The sequence below is a fragment of the Synchiropus splendidus genome, chromosome 5 (assembly GCF_027744825.2).
Source record: "Synchiropus splendidus isolate RoL2022-P1 chromosome 5, RoL_Sspl_1.0, whole genome shotgun sequence".
Lineage (NCBI taxonomy): Eukaryota > Metazoa > Chordata > Actinopteri > Syngnathiformes > Callionymidae > Synchiropus > Synchiropus splendidus.
The window spans coordinates 20,734,082-20,746,616 of record NC_071338.1 but is presented as its reverse complement, the minus strand read 5'-3'; the positions used below and the strand labels follow the sequence as shown (position 1 = coordinate 20,746,616).

General features: G+C 46.6%; 2 protein-coding genes across 3 annotated transcripts in view; one reads left to right on the top strand and one right to left on the bottom strand.

Moving 5' to 3' along the window:
* Positions 1–10,147, top strand: part of fbn1 (fibrillin 1) — a 51,748-nt gene extending 41,601 nt beyond the window's left edge. Inside the window, exons 51-66 of the mRNA XM_053864795.1 lie at positions 932–1,084; positions 1,160–1,225; positions 1,294–1,413; positions 1,497–1,616; positions 1,691–1,813; positions 2,288–2,419; positions 2,888–3,013; positions 3,427–3,633; positions 4,207–4,332; positions 4,423–4,545; positions 5,647–5,763; positions 6,577–6,705; positions 6,781–6,900; positions 7,204–7,435; positions 7,501–7,681; positions 8,757–10,147. Coding sequence (XP_053720770.1) covers positions 932–1,084; positions 1,160–1,225; positions 1,294–1,413; positions 1,497–1,616; positions 1,691–1,813; positions 2,288–2,419; positions 2,888–3,013; positions 3,427–3,633; positions 4,207–4,332; positions 4,423–4,545; positions 5,647–5,763; positions 6,577–6,705; positions 6,781–6,900; positions 7,204–7,435; positions 7,501–7,681; positions 8,757–9,140 — 2,459 coding nt within the window. The 3' untranslated portion in view covers positions 9,141–10,147. The remainder of the gene's footprint in view (positions 1–931; positions 1,085–1,159; positions 1,226–1,293; positions 1,414–1,496; positions 1,617–1,690; positions 1,814–2,287; positions 2,420–2,887; positions 3,014–3,426; positions 3,634–4,206; positions 4,333–4,422; positions 4,546–5,646; positions 5,764–6,576; positions 6,706–6,780; positions 6,901–7,203; positions 7,436–7,500; positions 7,682–8,756) is intronic.
* Positions 10,148–10,319: 172 nt separating this feature from the next.
* Positions 10,320–12,257, bottom strand: dut (deoxyuridine triphosphatase). Of its 2 annotated transcripts, none has more exons than XM_053865801.1 (7): positions 12,080–12,257; positions 11,457–11,630; positions 11,296–11,387; positions 10,996–11,040; positions 10,846–10,920; positions 10,509–10,579; positions 10,320–10,437 (listed from the first exon to the last, which is right to left on the bottom strand). In XM_053865801.1, the coding sequence occupies exons 2-7, from the start codon at positions 11,624–11,626 to the stop codon at positions 10,381–10,383; spliced, it is 510 nt and encodes a 169-aa protein (XP_053721776.1). In that variant the 5' UTR covers positions 11,627–11,630; positions 12,080–12,257; the 3' UTR covers positions 10,320–10,380. The 2 variants fall into 2 exon arrangements, with proteins under 2 accessions (XP_053721776.1, XP_053721775.1); XM_053865800.1 differs by having other exon boundaries at positions 11,457–11,613.
* Between the last annotated feature and the right edge of the window lie 278 nt (positions 12,258–12,535).

The following is a 12,535-nucleotide window of genomic DNA, read 5'->3' as shown; positions in this document are numbered from 1 at the left end:
CGGGTCCCCCGCGCTCTTTGTAAACACCTAATTTACAGGTACTTTAGGTTCCAACTGACTAACATATAGCGTATAAGCCGAGAACTACGAATCCATGTAGCAGAATGTTTGTAAATAATTTCGCTGCTTCATGCAAACGCGCTAAACGGCTGCAAACTGCGTGACAGGCTCTGCAGGTTCCAGCGCCGTTACACCATGATTTGTTCAGGTGCGGCTTGGAAAATAGCCTACTCCTCCGCTCACTATCACTAGGATGGGTTCTAGTAACAAAAGTAGTACCGTTTGATTTTATGTGAAAAAGAATTGAGATGGATGGATTCATCCAAAGTCCAACTTTGAGGTTCAGAAACCCTCAGGTTGACTTGACTGTCTGTGTTTTGACACCAAGGATGAATGGTATGGGCACAGAGATCCAAGGAGATGCTGCGTGAGATTAGTCTGCTTAGTAAAAAGAGGACTTTGTCAAGCTCAATAGATTCAGGCTTTTGGGATCAAAGCTCCTGCAGAGGTTTCAGATGACATTAATTAGTAGTTTAGTGTGTCACTGGAAAAAATGCTATCAGCCCCATTGATTTGATGAAAACACCCTGTTCATATTGAAGTCGCTCCAGAATATCAACTTGTTGCGCCCGAATGTCAAATGAATTCTTTGTGGCAGCTGAAGTGGTTTGATGTTTTAATTGGGCCTCTTTCTGAGCAGCGTGCTTCCAGCACGTAGATGCACACAGTACCGCGCTCTTCAGTCCAAGTTTGAAGGATGTTTCGCAACTTTTCAACTTGTCGTGCCTGATCACAACTTCACACCCAGGTCCCACAGCTTCACTTGGTGTCCAAACCAAACCAACCGATGAATAACTGTTCGTGGAATTGAACATTGACACTCGGATTTTTGTCAGCAATAAAAGGCATTGGCTTTACTTCCTCTTCACAGATGCGCGGGTTAACTACTGCTACACCAAGTTTGAAAACGGACGCTGCCAGGCTCCGAAACCTCAAAACACCACCAAAGAGGAGTGTTGCTGCACTGGAATGCCTGCTCAGGGTTGGGGAGACCCGTGTGAAATTTGCCCGACCAAAGGAGAGGGTATGTTTTCTCAAGCAGCAGTGATAAACATCCATGTACATTCATCTGAATGATCTTTCTGCATGGGCCTTTCAGAGGCCTTCCCAATTCTCTGCTCCAAAATCGGATATCAACGGGGAGATGATGACGATAATCCGAAAGGTAAAACAGCTTTCTCAGGATTCTTTATTCTCAAATCATATCAATGGACTTATACATTTTTCCCTCAGATATTGATGAATGCGTCAACGACCCGTGCATCAACGGACAGTGCATCAACACAGACGGCTCGTTCCGCTGTGAATGTCCGCTGGGATACCGGCTCGACATCAGCGGAGTCACCTGTGTAGGCACGTTTGATGGTGTTTACGTTTTAAAGCTCACTTTTCCCAGTGATGTGACGCACTTACCCACTATGAATTGTTCGGCTCAGATACCAACGAGTGTGACATCGGTAACCCCTGCGGCAATGGAACGTGCACCAACGTAATTGGCGGTTTTGAGTGCGCGTGCGACGATGGCTTCGAACCCGGCTCAATGATGACATGTGAAGGTTTGTGCCGAGGGACTCATCTCTGAAGCGTTTGTGCTTGTTATGTAACCAACCGTCCCATGTTTGTGGTGCAGACATCAATGAGTGTGCCCAGAATCCCCTGCTGTGCGCCTTCCGCTGTGTGAATGTAGTGGGCTCTTACGAGTGCAAATGTCCGACCGGCTACGTGCTCCGAGAAGACAAGAGGATGTGTAAAGGTACCACAGCTCTATGACTCACTTGTAAACTCTTCTCCTTTAGCCAAGGTCCATTAACTGAAAAGTGCTGGCAGACAAACTACCACAGAGAGACGGGCCTCACTATAAAGTTACGTAACGCTATATCTGCGAAGCATCCTCGAGACTTCTTTGTCTCCGATGTTGTATATACACTCTCGAAACTATAGCTGGCTGAGCCACTGTTTACACCTATGCTGTCAGCCAGTTGGGGCTCCATGGCAACGGTGGTGTTTGGAGTGAAGAGCTGAGACAGGAGGAACCAGTCAGTGTCTCTATCGTCATAGTTTACTTCACCCTCCAAACAGACCACCAACTCTCCCACTCCACGCCTGTTAGCACTTCACAGCCGGGGCTCGCATTTGGCTGCACGCTCCGACTTGGAGAGTGATCCAGGGCATCTGCGTGACATCATCACTGTAATGGTTGCATCATGTACGCATGCATCTCTTTCAGACCAGAACGAGTGTGAGGATGGTATTGACGATTGTGCCAGCAGAGGCATGACCTGTAAGAATCTGATCGGTACCTACATGTGCATCTGCTCCCCTGGATACACTCGCCAGCCCGCTGGAGATGGATGCATGGGTGAGACTGCAGCCTGTCCGGCCCTCTGTTTTTCTTTGCCACGCAGTCAACACTGCAGTTAAACAGAATTTTTTTGCACCAGAGAAGAAGAGACGAACACGTCACACAGAAACAGAATCAGAGATTTTTCATAAAGAATGTGAAATTCAAGTTTATTTCTGTCTCATTTATGTTTGTCATGATATGGATATGGAACTTGATGTGCATCTAGTTTTGTGCATCTGATTTTTTATCAAATCTTTTTGTTTTAAGGTTGTGAAAAACAGTGGAAGTAAAGAACATATATTACAAAATAATCTACTTATGTGTGTTTAGCAACATATTAGCCTGCAATTGTTGTGTCTTGTTTAGCCAGACTATATTTTGCCCTTTCTAGTTCACCATATTTACCAGTAAACAAGCATGTATTTAGTGTATTAATGGTTAACATGTCCTTTAACCAAAATTGTTCTTTTACATTACTGACAGATCTGAACGAATGCACTGCCAAACCCGGCGTCTGTAAGAATGGCCGCTGTGAGAACACAGTCGGAAGTTTCCGCTGCAAATGTGACCAGGGATTTGTGGCGAACCCCACACAGACGGAATGTATTGGTGAGTTGTGTTTCCTTGGATGCGCCAGGAACGTCAAAAACAAAACCAGTCTTAATGAACAGATTTTTCTCAAAAAAGAAGGTTTGAATATATTTCTTTGAGTGGCGTCCTATCTTGTTACGAACCATGTGTGTTGCTGTCAAGATAGGGGGATGTAAAGCTTTCAAAGGCTTCCTCCCAAATCTAAATATATATGTCTGGAGCAGAGTGATGTGCTAAAGCTGGTGAGATACTCCGGCGACTATCTGGCCTGTGATGGACAGCCACGACAGAACAGTGCAGTTATCTGCTCGCGTCTGGCTCTCTGAGGTCAAGTCCTGCCTGGGTGGTTTGATCTGTTTTGCTCCGCCACCTCTTTGTTGGCCTGCCTGTCTCGCTCTCACATTGTCTTGCCTTGGTCTTTTGTCATCCAGATAACCGCCAGGGCTTCTGTTTCACCGAAGTTCTGACCACTCTGTGTCAGATGACGTCAAGTAACAGAAACCTGGTGACCAAGTCTGAGTGCTGCTGCGACGGTGGCCGAGGCTGGGGTACCAACTGTGAGCTGTGCCCGCTGCCCGGGACCACCCACTTCAAGAAGATGTGTCCCCTCGGACCTGGGTACACCACCGACGGCAGAGGTACTTTTCATTCTTTATCGCCTTGCTAGATTTTGTGATGAATTAATCTCAGTGAATCACAGTTCAATGGTGTAAGAATATTTGCCACAAGAAGCCACATTTTTCAATTTGAATGAATTTGCTATATTACTGAATCAAATGATGGACCCATATATACATTTAAACAACAAAATATTGTTTATTTTGCATCAGTTACAGTTACAGTAGACAATAATAGCAGAATAACTCACGATGGTGGCTATATTCAAGTTTTTATCTCACCTTATTTAAACTAAAGCTCTTTTAATGTCTTGAAAATATTTGTATGAGACTTTCAAGAACATTCAGAGTAGTGGAAACCCTGGCCATTGTGAAAACATCCCTGAACAAAAACAAACATTGTCCTAAATGGTGTTAATTTTTATTTTATTTTCTCCACTTTTTTTCTCCAACTGGATTTATTTTATAATCTATGCAGAGCTAAGAAGTAAATATTCATCTTGAAATTTAACGGGAAAAAAACTGCTGTTAAATGAAAAAAAATGTGATAGAATGTTAAGCAATTTGTGACAAGTGGTTATTGATTTTGCCCAGATATTGACGAGTGTCGTGTGATGGGGAACCTGTGCAAGAACGGTCAGTGCATCAACTCGTTGGGCTCCTACTCCTGCACTTGCTCTGTTGGCTACACCACGGACATCAGCGGCACTCAGTGTGTTGGTAGGCCTCCCTATTCTGCTGCTCCGAGACTCTTCCTCTTGGCCTCAATGGACGTTCTGGTGCTAACAATCCACCCTCTTCTCCGTCCAGACGTGGACGAGTGCATCCAGGCACCCAAGCCTTGTAACTTTATCTGCAAGAACACGGAGGGGGGCTACCTCTGCTCCTGCCCGCGGGGCTACATCCTGCAGGAGGACGGGAAGAGCTGCCGAGGTAAAACACTCAGATGAGCTCAGTAGCCGGTCTCGCTTGACCGGGTTTCAACACTCAGAGATCCAGTAGCGATGAGCGGGCCGAGCCAAAGTTCTGCTCACAGCGTAATTAGGATCGAGGTGTCTGCGCACTCCAGTCTGAACGAACGGCTGCTTCGCTCTGTTTCCGTCTCCAGGGAGACGTCTTTAGGTCCGTGACAAGAGCCGAGGAAAGGCTGACTCATGTTCATCCTGTGGAAACACAAAATACTCTGACTGAAAACAACACAATCATTCCCACATACTGGGGAGGTGATCCGAGCAACAGTACGTCTCCATCTGAATTACTAATGGATGGCCATAGTGAAGTTAGTAAGTCAGTGTATGGATGATCATAGTTGTCCGAAATGGTGTTCATTCAGTATAATACCCCTCCTGAACAATGAATCCCTGGGGAGGGGTTTGACTTCTCTGTTAGGGTCTTCCATGGCATGTCAGGTGTGGGGTTCAGTATGGACGTTTTGCACTTCTCAGTGCACAGATTTCTAGGTGCATCCCATAAAAACATCCAATATGAACCCCACACCTGACATGGCAAAAAAAAAAAAAAAATCGTGGGCATGAAATAACTGAAACCATACGCCTGGAATACTAATTCATGGGCACAAAATACTAATACAAGGCGAAAAAGTACTAATTCGTGGGAACAAAGTACTAATACGATGGTACAAAATACCAAGTGGAGGGAGCAAAGTAGTAATTCGAAGGAACAAAGTACTAATCCGTGGACGCAAAATACAAATTTGAAGTACTTTATTCGAGGGAACATAGTACCAGTTCGAGGGAGCGAAGTACGAATTAATGGGCACTAAATACTAAGTTGAAGGAACAAAGTACTAATCCGTGGACACAAAATACTGTAGCAATGATTTCGCTCATCTGATGTTGACGCTTTTTTGTACTTAACTGTGATCATTCCGGTGTCAAATATGTAAATGCAATTAGCCAAGCGGATGCTACTACATTGTTTCTTTTTAAATCCCACTAAGTCCCACCCCTAGGTCTAATAAACCGAATGTCCAACACCCTTTGAGCTGACTGCAGCTGGTTTTGTGTCTTGCAGATTTGGACGAGTGCTCCACCAAGCAACACAACTGTCAGTTTTTGTGTGTGAACACCATCGGGGGCTTCACCTGCAAATGCCCCCCTGGCTTCACTCAGCATCACACCGCCTGCATCGGCAAGTACAGATCTCTATGTTTTTAATGCATATTCAGTGTCTCAGAGTACAGGGCGACCTTGCTGCGTCTCAGGGTTTTCACACCCTTGTAACTCCTGGTCCCAGTTTATATCACACATATCTTATGAGGCTATTCTGGTTGGTTGGCACGGCAGCTTAGTGATGCTTTGTCATGGAACGTTGTAATGGATCGTCTGACGACCAGCTTATTTTTTTCCAGCCCATAAAGCTGCTCCCATGACCTCACGTCAGGTTGGAGACACTGGAGCCTCAGTCTTTCTTGGTTGTCATATAAACACTTGCAGGAATGAAGTTAGTAAGTCAGTGGCAGACTGAGGAAACAGAGCATGAAGAACTGTCAGTTGAAAGTTGGGATGGCAGTTTCATTCAGAAAGTGTAGCTGTTGGAGTTGGTGCTGGATGTTGCCCACATTAGCACTGGCACCAGTGGGCAATACTCCAACACTGAAACACCCATCTGAAGTAGAAATGGTTGGGATTCCTGATGAAACTGCGGGATGTAGGTCACCAGCTCATTTCTGTCATTGAAATGTCAGACCCCAAACACAGCCCCTGCCTGTGCCTGTGTTGCATAAGCACAGCTGGCTCCTTACCTTAAACGCTCACCTCACGTCATATTTTCACTCGTAGTCTCAAAGATTGATTTGAAAAATACATTTCAACTTTGAACAGGTTTGCTGACCTTCAACAAGTGGACGGATATGAAACAAATTTGATGTCCTGTGCTCACTTTCACGACTTATAAATACCCTAGCAACCAGTCAATCCGAGGTTCTGATGTTCTACTACACAGACAACAACGAATGTGCGACTGACCCGAATCTGTGCGGAGCCAATGGCGTGTGCCAAAACTCCCCAGGGAGCTACAACTGCGATTGCCAGAGAGGATTTTCTCTGGACGCCAACGGTCAAAACTGTGAAGGTGAGCAGACATGAGGTGGCATCTCTTCTTATGGTCCAGAAAGGTGCTCTAAAGACGGTTTGTTTCCTCTGACAGATATGGATGAATGTGACGGCAATCACAGGTGCCAACATGGCTGCCAGAACTTGGTGGGTGGATATCGCTGCAGCTGTCCTCAGGGTTACCTGCAGCACTACCAGTGGAACCAGTGTGTTGGTGAGCAACAGTGAAATCGCAATGGTTACGAAATAGTTGACATATTTTCATTCAGTCCTGCAGTGAAAATCCAAAAAGCTAAACCATCTGGCTGCAGGCAGAACTTAGTTTTTCCGTCGTCTGTTGAGTCCATTTGACCCTTGACCTCAATTTATACAATTTAGCGTGAAGTCATCTGAAAATAAAAGTAGAAACTGATATACGACAACCTGCGAATGCACATTCAAGTTTCTTAATAGTGAAGCAGGTGGCATCCAGGTCTAACAAAACGGCAAAACAATAATGGTGACTTCTGCTTCCCAGATGAGAACGAGTGTCTGAACAGTCAGATCTGTGGCGGCGCTTCGTGCCACAACACCCTGGGAAGCTTCCGCTGCCTCTGCCCCACCGGCTTCAACTACGAGCAGGCGCACGGGGGCTGCTCCGACGTCAACGAGTGTTCCACCGCCCAGAACCCCTGCAAGTTCGGCTGCTCCAACACTGATGGAGGATACCTCTGCGGCTGTCCGCCGGGCTACTTTAGAGCAGGGCAAGGGTGCGTGGTGACTACGGGGTGCCAGTGTGTCAGGAAGATGACTGACTCCACGCTCCGTGTTGCAGGCACTGTGTCTCAGGTCTGGGCTTTGGTGCTGGAGGGTCGACTACTGCTGCTCCACAGGGTGGAGAAGGCGACGACAACTCCTTGTCACCTGAGGCCTGCTATGAATGCAAGATCAACGGCTACCCCAAGAAAGGACGCAAACGTCGAAGTACCAATTCAACCGAAGAAGAGCACGTGCAGGTACAAAACAAAAAGGTGGCCGAGTCATGAGGGGCGCACTCACATCCTGTTGTGAAGGGTGTGTGTTGACGTAGGTGCATTTCAAGTGGTGGGATAAGAAGTCATGGACAGCTAGTCAGGAAATGAGTGAACCAAAGAAGCACTCAGGTCAGGTCAACTTCAGTCATGCCAAGAGCCAGAATTTTAAACACTGATGTTAATGTATGTTAATGTTGTCCCGTCATTCAGTCACTACCCTTCCATGTTTCACTGTTTTCTTTATTCACTGGTGACTTCTGCTGCTTCAAACTGCAAACCTTGAACATTCTTCTCTGTGTGGATCACGATGGCTGAATTAGCTGTGGATGAAAGATTCTTTCATCTATATGGATGTGATGGAGGAGGACATGAAGAGGCGTGGAATAGGTTCAGGTGGAGGAGACTGACTTCCTGTGGCAACCCCTGATGGGACATTCAGAAAAAAATAATTCAAGCTTCTGTGATGATGTTTGTGGTGGGCCTTGCACTTGAGTATCACGTATATAACACACACACGCATTTTCATTTGGGCAAAATGATGTGTTTCAACACATCACATTGGCCAATATTATAAAGTATCTCAGATGTTGAGATTTTTTTTTGTTTTTTCACTTGTGCTGACAACATTGTGCCCCGACATCCCTAGATACCAGTAACGTCCGACATACGACCTGCTGGACGTCCAAACGTACCTACGACCACGGCCAGCAGATGCTTTTTTTTTTAATTCAATGTCTGGCACCGCAGCACGTAGCAGCCCGGCATTACGTACGGCAGTTATGGCAGCTCAGTATCACAGCTCGACTGATACTGTGATATCAGTCGAGCACCATACACACACATATGGTGTGTTGACTTGTCAACTTGTTGCGACTGTTGAGACGAACTCTCACCACAGTCAGCCCTCAGGTGCCACATGAGGTTTGTTATTTTGTAGCCGCATTTGTCGCCGACCTGTACATCACGTTGTTGTCATGGAAAAAAAGCCCCCCCCAGTCTGTTGCTGCATGAGCTGTTTGACTATTTTGAGATTTTTTAAAACACGTTCTGCTGGCAGGAGACCCAAGAAGTCATCAGCCTGGCCAGCGTGGACCTGGACGACACGCTCACGTTCCACTTGAACATCAGCGACCTGAGCAACCGGGACCACATCCTGGAGTTCACGCCAGCCTTGTCCGCCCTCAGCGACCACGTGCGCTACAGCATCGACTACGGGAACGAGGAGGGCTGCTTCAAGATCAACCAAAGAGACGGCGTCAGCTACCTGCACCTGAGCAAGAGGAAGAGCCTCGCCCCCGGAGCCTACGAGCTTCACATCAGCAGCGTCCCCCTCTACAGGAAGAAGGAGCTGGCTGTGCTGGAGGACCAGCATGATAAAGACTACCTCACAGGACAGCTGGGAGACACTCTGAAGATGAGGGTGCAGATCCTCCTCCATTAACCGTCGCCGACCGAAGCAAGCGGGTGTCGAGGGCTGCTGCTGATCCAGGGTCAGCTCACCGTCCCACGAAAGATCGCTGGCTTCTCTGACTCTGGGTCAGCGGTGAACTTCCTCCCAGGGGGACTGGAGACTGCACCGTTTCATTGCCAAAGGTGATTCTACATATCATGGATACAATTGGAAAATTTGTGGGAAGCACAAAACCAGTGTGTGAATATGTTTTTTTAATTATGTTGTATAATGATATGTGGAATCAGGTGCCAGTCCGAGGCACTGTGAGAAGCACTGTGGCTTCCTGAATAAGACGAAGGTTCCCGATAGTCTGAAATCAATTCATTTCCTCCCCTCAGGTCAAAGACTGAGCAGATATGGAATCAAACCGTTTCGCTTCATTGGATATTAATTGAACTGAGTGTCAGGAGAGGGAAGGAAGGCGTGGTGGACTATTGAGTCATGTGGCCATGACTGAGCTTGAACGACTCCTACTGCGTATTTAAACTTTGCCTTTCTTTTTTTTGTTTTGTTTTTTTTTTCTACAGACTACAATACTTCATATTTACTGGTGCTAGCGACGAAAGCATATAGACTCTTGAATGCACTGTACTACTATACAAACAGCCTGATCTGTGGTTCTGAAGACGCCGTCTGTGCAACAGCTAACGTCCATATCCGCCGCCTGCTCTCCTCTACGCGCCATGTAAATTGTGTTTATATGTAATAATCAACGCCACTTTTAATCTATGAAGCATTTGTAAAGCAGAGGAAGCCCCTGGATTAGAAGGGTTTGTAATGGTGCTTGTAATGACCAACTACTTCCTTTGTTAATGTGTACACACACTCACACACACACACACTCACACACATGCTGATGATGCCAAACCTGGGCCTTCATGATTATGCACTGAGGTCTCCACGGCCGCACGTTCTCTCACATGTACTATCAGTGCTGCGTTACCGCGGACCCCAGTCTGGGTTCATGCTCACATCCGTGAGGGTTTTCATGTAAATTCACAATAAAAAATAAAAAAAACACCGTTGTATTTATGGAGACACGATGGAGAGTCACTACAGCCTTGCACTGCCACCGTGTGGACCCTTTGTGGAACAGCAACGGAACCCCAGTAGCTTCAAACTAGTTCTGACTCTTCACTATAATTCCAATAATAGAGACAGTTTCATATAAAATTGACTTTATTAACAACTAATTGAAGACACCTGAGAACTTGACTATTAAACCCAGTCAGTTGCGTCCAGTAGACCCAAATCCACCGGCCCCTCGTTCGGTCTCATCCAAAGTCTGAAAGAAACGGTGCATTCATGGGACCGGGGTAAACACAGATGTGAGAGTCATCCAGAAGATATTTTTACCTTTTCTTCCACCAGTTCAGGGTAAAAGATTCTCTCACAAACCAACTGAGCCACTCGGTCGCCCTTTTTCACTGCCAGCCAAGCAGAACATTTGCAGTCAGTTCACTTTTCACATCACCATTCTGCTCCAGTTCTTGTTACAGGAGGCGACACATTTGTTGAAAATAGCGACGTTATGTCGTCCGCTGCATTTCAGAATGACGGTGGCAAAATTCTCACATCGCGTGGCTGAACAAACGTGGCAAACTTGTCTTAACATTTTTTCAGAAACGACTCAATATTTCTTATTTCTCCAGACAAACTAGAGCTGAATGTCAACACACATTGCACAGCTCACCTTCAAAGGGTTGGCTGTTGAAGTTGAACAGAACAACGCCAACGTTGCCTCTGTAGTCCTCGTCCACCACTCCAGCTGATCAAAGAGAAGTACTTGGTTACTGCTACAAACCTGGTTTGGAAGCTCAAAGATGGATGAACGTGGACTCACCACCGACGTCAATGAAGTGTTTCACGGCGAGGCCAGACCTGGGTGCTGCAAGAGTCAGTTGAGACAAGTCAGGATTACCATCACAATGACTTCATCGCTGTCCCTCAGTGTGGTGTGTGTGTGTGTGTGTGTGTGTGTGTGAGCTTCACACATGAGCGGGTCGTGAACACTTCACCACACCACACCACCTAGTCAAAACTAATAAACAGTAGGTGAGTCATGTCACGTGACTGTCGTAGCTCATCCAGGCTGATGCCAGGTTGACTTTACACACATGTGGTCCGATGTGTTGCAACTCACCAACTCTGCCATAGCAGCCGTGAGGAACCGCGATCTGGATGTCTGTCTTCACAACCGCCTTGCCCATGGGCTCGATGGTGTAATCGTAGGCGCTGCGGGAGTTCACCGCCACAGATGAAACAAGCGACGGCCAGACCGGTCACATTCACACGTGAACAAACCTGTACAGGTCATATCCAGCGGCTCTCAGCGACCCTCTGGTGGGAGTCGTGGCGTGTTCGGAAAGTTTAGCGAACCTCAGCACCGGCGTCTCCTCGGCAGCCCTCGCCTCCGCTCGCGCCCGCTTGGTTGGAGAAACAGCGGAGGCATCAATGGCATCTAGGACGGGCATTTTTCTGTGGTTTGTAAGGTCAGTGGAACAAAACACAGCCGCTCGCTTCAGACGCGTGTGACTTCCCGCGTTGATCTTCCCGCGTTAAAAGAGCTCCTCCTCCGAAAATGTACTTTTATTTATTTTACTGAAAAACACTCGTATTTACACCAAAACCCCTCGAATAAACCGACCGGTATCATTGTTTGGAATTCAAAATCGTTTATAAAGAAAGAAAAATAAAATAAAATATGACGTCACATTATCGCGAGAACGAGACTACCTGCTATACACGTTACTAAAACGTTTTAGGGGTTAAATAAGGCTGCGGCTCAGTTTGGGTGGTTTAAATGACAACGACAGCGTAGTTGATGGAAGTAAAATGGGCGCACGTGTCACAGTATGAACAAATAGCGTGATGTTATTCTCATCTCCGGACATGGCTAACACCAGGCGCTAATGCTACTCACTCACTCTGCATCAGAGCTGCCATCCGAGTGTGAATGTCCCGAGCTACAGTCCCGAGAGCAGCACCCAGGCACGGAGAGAGCCGCTGTTTAACTCCCCACAGTTTGAGAATATTCATCCGTCCATGTTCTATCCGAGTCCAGCTGCGAGCGACGCTTCAAAACGCTGCAGATCGTTTTGGAGATCTGGCTCCCCCCAACGGCCAAGTTGGGAACAGTTTATGGCGTGGTTCGAGCGAGAATCGTGGACTGTTCTTCAAGACATTTGATCAATTCTTTTATGGTGCATCTATAGGACAAGCGCCCACTTTTACAAGGAGTGACTTGATACATTGCATTTAAACTCTCATTGGTCACTGGGTTTTTGTTGTGGTCTTCTGTCATGTAGAAGTCTCATTGCATATGGTGATGGTTTAACCTTTTGACATACATTTCATGGCAATAATCATGTTGGGAAAAGTTA

What these genes read in the sequence shown, in the direction of transcription:
- dut (XM_053865800.1), bottom strand. Translation starts at nt 12,191, where the DNA reads ATGAATATTCTCAAACTGTGGGGAGTTAAACAGCGGCTCTCTCCGTGC. An exon ending in GATGGCAGCTCTGATGCAGA is followed by an intron (nt 11,614 to 12,079) that starts GTGAGTGAGTAG and finishes TGCCCGTCCTAG; the next exon opens with ATGCCATTGATGCCTCCGCT. An exon ending in CTGAACTGGTGGAAGAAAAG is followed by an intron (nt 10,438 to 10,508) that starts GTAAAAATATCT and finishes CGTTTCTTTCAG; the next exon opens with ACTTTGGATGAGACCGAACG.